The 5,284-nt window shown below is 28.2% G+C and overlaps 1 protein-coding gene across 1 annotated transcript in view; it reads right to left on the bottom strand.

Moving 5' to 3' along the window:
- LOC112520974 (glucan endo-1,3-beta-glucosidase 14-like) overlaps positions 1-4,775 on the bottom strand; it is an 8,900-nt gene extending 4,125 nt beyond the window's left edge. The window contains exon 1 of the mRNA XM_025129595.1: positions 4,760-4,775. Within this exon, the coding sequence (XP_024985363.1) occupies positions 4,760-4,775 (16 nt within the window). The remainder of the gene's footprint in view (positions 1-4,759) is intronic.
- Positions 4,776-5,284: the final 509 nt, after the last annotated feature.

Below are 5,284 nucleotides of genomic sequence, written 5' to 3'. Positions count from 1 at the left end.
AAAATGAAATATTAAAAACACGATGTATCTCGCTGCATTGCGCGAGTACACTTCTAGTATAATCTATATGCATTAAAAGTGTACTTAATTAAGTTATAATGAGCTCATGATGTGACTACTGTCCCAAATTTAATTTGATTTCAGTATCATAATTAAATTAATTTAAATTATTTTTTTACTCCTCATAAAAATAAACACAACTGTTTATTCCAACAAAAACACATTTATTTTATAAAAATACGAGAACACTCATATCATATATTACAAGATATATAGAGGACTTGTTGGGTCCTGTTAACTTACGGGCAACTTGGCCCGTCAAAAGTTGTATGTGTAGCGGATGTAGTATAATATGTAATTGAAAAAAGTATTTTTGTATTTTTGTAAAATGAATGTGTTTTTGTCTAAATTATATATATATATATATATATATATATATCGAGAGAGAGAAAGAGAGTTTGTTTCAAATACAACCTATTATATTTACATAACCAATACAATTCAATAAATTATTTTAGAAATTGATGAGAAATTGCAGCTTTGACTGATTTTGGGATACAAGAAATTGATGAGAAATTGATGAGAAATTGCAGCTTTGACTGATTTTGGGATACAAGAAATTGCATTGATTTGTTCATGCACTTTCTCGTTATTGATGCTTCATGTTGGTCTTTTGGGTGGTAATTTCTTAGTTAGCATCCTCATTTAAATTCATGTCTATGAATAAATAAATAATCCATATTTGATAATTTAAATCATGTTAGTGTAAAAATGGGTTTTAGCTGCTACCTGTCAAGGTAGCGTATACTGTTGTACTAAAAGAAATCGTGTGGATGGTAAATTAGATGCACAACGGTTTGTTAGGTTGCTGGATTAGGAGCCTTATGCCCACATCAACTTTGTCCTCAAATGAATTACAAGTCCCGTATTGCATTTGATTGACAGACTCGAACTCGTACCTAATTGTATAAGTGTATCATCCTAAAACCATCGTTCATACGTCTTAGCCTCCTAGGGGATTTTAAACCATGTTATTAAAAGATTGAGTTAAGTTAAAAAAATTATCTCTGTGATTTGTGAAAGATTTTGATTTTCGTCCCTGTGGTTTTGAAATTTTGATTTTCGTCTATGTGGTATGTAATTGTTTCTATTTTCATTTCTATGATTTGTAATTCATTGTTATTTTTTTGTATTAACCTGGATATCCAACCCGCTATGCGAGCCGACTAATCGTAGGGCGACCACCAGTTTTGCAGATAGTCCGGAGTCACCGCATTTGAACCTCCGTGGCCACAAGAGAATTTTTATTCCTCCTTGAATTTGAACATGAGACCTCCTGGTACTTTTGACATTTGGAGCCAAGCTCAGACAAATCAAGCACCACCCTTGTGATTTAATTCATTGTTGTTTCCGTCACTAAGACTATAAATGTATTAAAAATTATCAGTTTAACTTAGAGCGATTTTAGTCCTTTTGATTCTTTTCCTTCTTGGTTTATTAAATATTTTTTTTCCGTTTCCTTTTTTGGTATTTTAGTCTTTTTGATTTAATTAAACTATATTTTTTTATAAAAGAATCAATACATAAAAAAAAAATTATTTTGTTATTGTTTATAATTAAATACTTTTCTTACAACTTGTTATTTCATATTTTTGGTCGTTATAGTTTTAGTGTTTTATTAGTCCGATTTCTATCACTAACGTCATTTTTCAAGTGTAAATCGTTGAGTACGTCTCACATGATAATATTTTAATTCTTTTTTCTTCATTAGGGAATCAACGGTTAATTTTTTATAGAACCAAACAATTAACTGTATTAAGCTATTTTTACCAAATAAATGTTTACGATTTTATTAATAGAACGTATAATTTTATAAACTTATTATAACATATTTATATAAGACATACATTTGTTTGTTATAACTGAATGACTTATAAGACTACAACAACTGTATGTTTTATTAATAAAATTGCATAATATTTGTTTAGTAAGAATGGCCTAAAAATAGTTAATTATTTGTAACTGTAAAAATTATATTCATTTGGTCTCTCATGTAGAAAAAAGAATTAAAATACTTTTATGTGAACGGTACTCAACGGCTAACACTTGAACGATGTTGGTGGCATAAATGAAACCCATAAGAAACTAAAACTATAATTACCAAAACATTCATTCTTATATTGGTGTCATTGAAAGCGGACTCCATATGGAACCAGTTGAGGTTGTCGGTAATCAACTTTTTACCAAAATATGTATTTAGTATGGGACTTTCATACTGTTATCATCATTTGTCATTTACCGTTATTGAATTTATAGCCAATTTTGCTCCAATTACGACTACTATGTCTTGCTTGGTTCAATAACTTGTGGGTCAGCAGAACTCAAAAATCTTGAAACCGATTCGGTGATGTTTTGATTCGTCTTTGGATCAACCAAATAAAACACCTTCATGTATGTCGGTGATTAAATGTCCTGATATCCGATATAGAAAATGAAAGTCCAAAGAGAGGTGGGTTAATGGATAAAATTGACTCTCACTAACAGAAATTTAATTGGCAGAGTTAGTAAAAGGGACCAAATCTGTTATAAAAATGGAACTACAAGGACGTCCCTCATTAATGATTCTTTTTAGAGACCTTATTCGTTAACTTATGTAAACCGCATGGACCAAATTTTCATTGAACTCTAAATTATATGTTGGATTTCTTTGAAAACCATTAGATTAAAAGAAAGAGCTCTGCAAGGTGCAAAAAAGATAAAGAATCCAAAAAGAAAAAAGAAAAGCGAAACTGGAAAACAAACAGCAGCGAAAAACAAGAGGACCAAACGAAAAGAAAACCAAACCGAAAAAGGCTAAATCGCAACAACATTTGGAGAAGCAATCCAAGAGTTTCAAGATTTATAGAAAGACTTGCACCTTAGAGATATCCAATCGACATTGAATTTCGCCAACAAGGTTATTGCTGAAATCAGCACCTTTGAAGACACGAAGTTCCTTTCCCTCCAAAAGAAAGTAAGCAGCGATCCAAATTACAGCTATACATTTTGAAGAACTCGCAATACAGTTGCCACCATCGAAAATCTATTTTGATAAAAAAAGATGGAATGAAGTTCATCATTCAAGTTCCACCATTTAAAGATGTTTTCCCGTAGCTCCCTACAAAATTTCAACCAAGAAGACAAGTGTTCCACTTAGATCGTTATGTAATAATTACATTTTATTAAATTAAATGACATTTTTACCCTTAATAATAAAGTGGGTTATTAATTCCTTCCTCTCATAATTAAGGGGTAAAATGAAAATTTATGTATTTGCTTTTTAACATTTATCTGAACAAACTAGAATAACTGACCTAAAACATCCCCAGAGGTTCTACAAAATAAAAAAATCAAAATTTAAAATCTTAAAAAAAAATTACTTTTGTCTCCAACAGATCTTCTATTTTTAGAAATTACATAATTAATTATATTATTAAAATATTTAATATAATTTATAAAATATTTTTTCTCTGCCACAAACATTTTAACTAAGGGGGTGTTTGGTATTGCTTATAAAAACAACTTATTGACTTATACCGGTATCAAATCGATAAAGTTTTTAGAAGTTAAACTCTTCTGACTTATAATAAGTTCATAAGTGTTTTTGTAGAAAAGCATAAGTTGTTTCAAATAAGCAATCACAAACACCCCCTAAAGCAATCTCGTAATCTATACTATATTATAAAGCATTTGACAAAAATTCTTAAAAACCATTTTTTATGCATACTGTTTATTGATGCATATTACTTAAAATTCAAGATTATAAGTAATTTTGCATAAGTACAACTTATTAAAGTTCATTTTTAAATTCGTGTAACTAACTGCAGATAAACATAATCAAATACAGGATAAAAATTCATTTTAAATATAAATAATCTAAAATATAATTAAGGTAATCATTGAGTTCTAATAGAATGTTTAATTATTATCTTTATAAAAAATTATATTATTAAACAAAAAATAGATCACTTTGTTATAAAATCTAAATTAAATTATAATAAAAAAATCGAATTAAAAAAGTTACACCAGAACCACATAAAATTTATATTTCATTTAAAAATAAAAACCATTATCGTTTTCTCATAACCATATAAAATCACATTATAAAAATTAAACTTTAAAATCGAGATTTATCCCGCTGCATTACGCGAATACCATTCTAATTAAAATAAATAAAAAGATAAATTTTCCTTCCAATAAATAATACTTTTTTAAAACTCTCTAAATTTAAAGAATCTTATTTATTTACACTTTCTCTATTTTTAAGAAATATTTTAAAAAATCCGTTGAATTTTTTTTGAAAAAAATTAATGTTTTTATAAATATTTTTTTTTTTCCTAAAAAGGTGACGCGGATCTCGGTATGAATCACGTGTTAAGTGATATTCGGCTCAAGCAATCCAAATCCACAAAAGGTCGGTGCCTTTTGGGCAACCCACATTCTTTGAGTTTCTATGCTTTATGTTCTAAAAATATCAAATATATGTTTTTCGTTTAAATTTTATATTTAACTTCTATATCGTTTTCAAAATAACATATATAGATTATAATTAACGAGGCCCGCAGGTACTTTTGCATTTATGCTTTCTAGATAATCTCAACATCATGTTGATGGTACGATGGATGTTTTATAAATATATAAGATGTTTTGTAATAACTCATCTCACATGGATGAAAGATGAAAATTGTTAGTTCTTTATAAGTCTCAAGTAGTGGATTACCAATAACTTCCACCATGGTTTTAAGTTGGATTTGAAGTAATTGGACTAGTCTGTTGCTTTAGATAACTGTGTGGAAAGAAAGCGTGAAAGATCAGTGTAGGTTACCTTATAAATGTATAAGAAAAGCATTGAGTGAGCTATCAAGATCATAGCGAGGTTATCGGAAGAACTTAAACAAAGAAGTTATCGGGTGACTCATTAAGCATACTTTTTATTTACGAACACGGGTGTTTTGAAAATGATATAGAAGTAAACATATTTTGCAAAGAATAATAACAATAAGCATATTTTTATACATGAGCCGACATTAAACGTCCAAACTCAAATATCCTATTTTTATTACCACGTGGACCTCATTTTTCTTTTCTTAATATTAATTTGAATTTTATCGATCTATAACAATTATTATATAAAATTAATTCTATTAAATTAAAAATATAAAATGTATATTTAGAGAGTAAGATATTTTGTATTAAATTATATCTTCTTTTTTTTCAATAATATTATAATACATTTTTGTTTCTT

The sequence above is a fragment of the Cynara cardunculus genome (assembly GCF_001531365.2).
Source record: "Cynara cardunculus var. scolymus isolate 2C chromosome LG 11, CcrdV1, whole genome shotgun sequence".
Lineage (NCBI taxonomy): Eukaryota > Viridiplantae > Streptophyta > Magnoliopsida > Asterales > Asteraceae > Cynara > Cynara cardunculus.
Note: the sequence above shows the minus strand (reverse complement) of the source record. Positions and strands in the feature narration are given on the sequence as shown.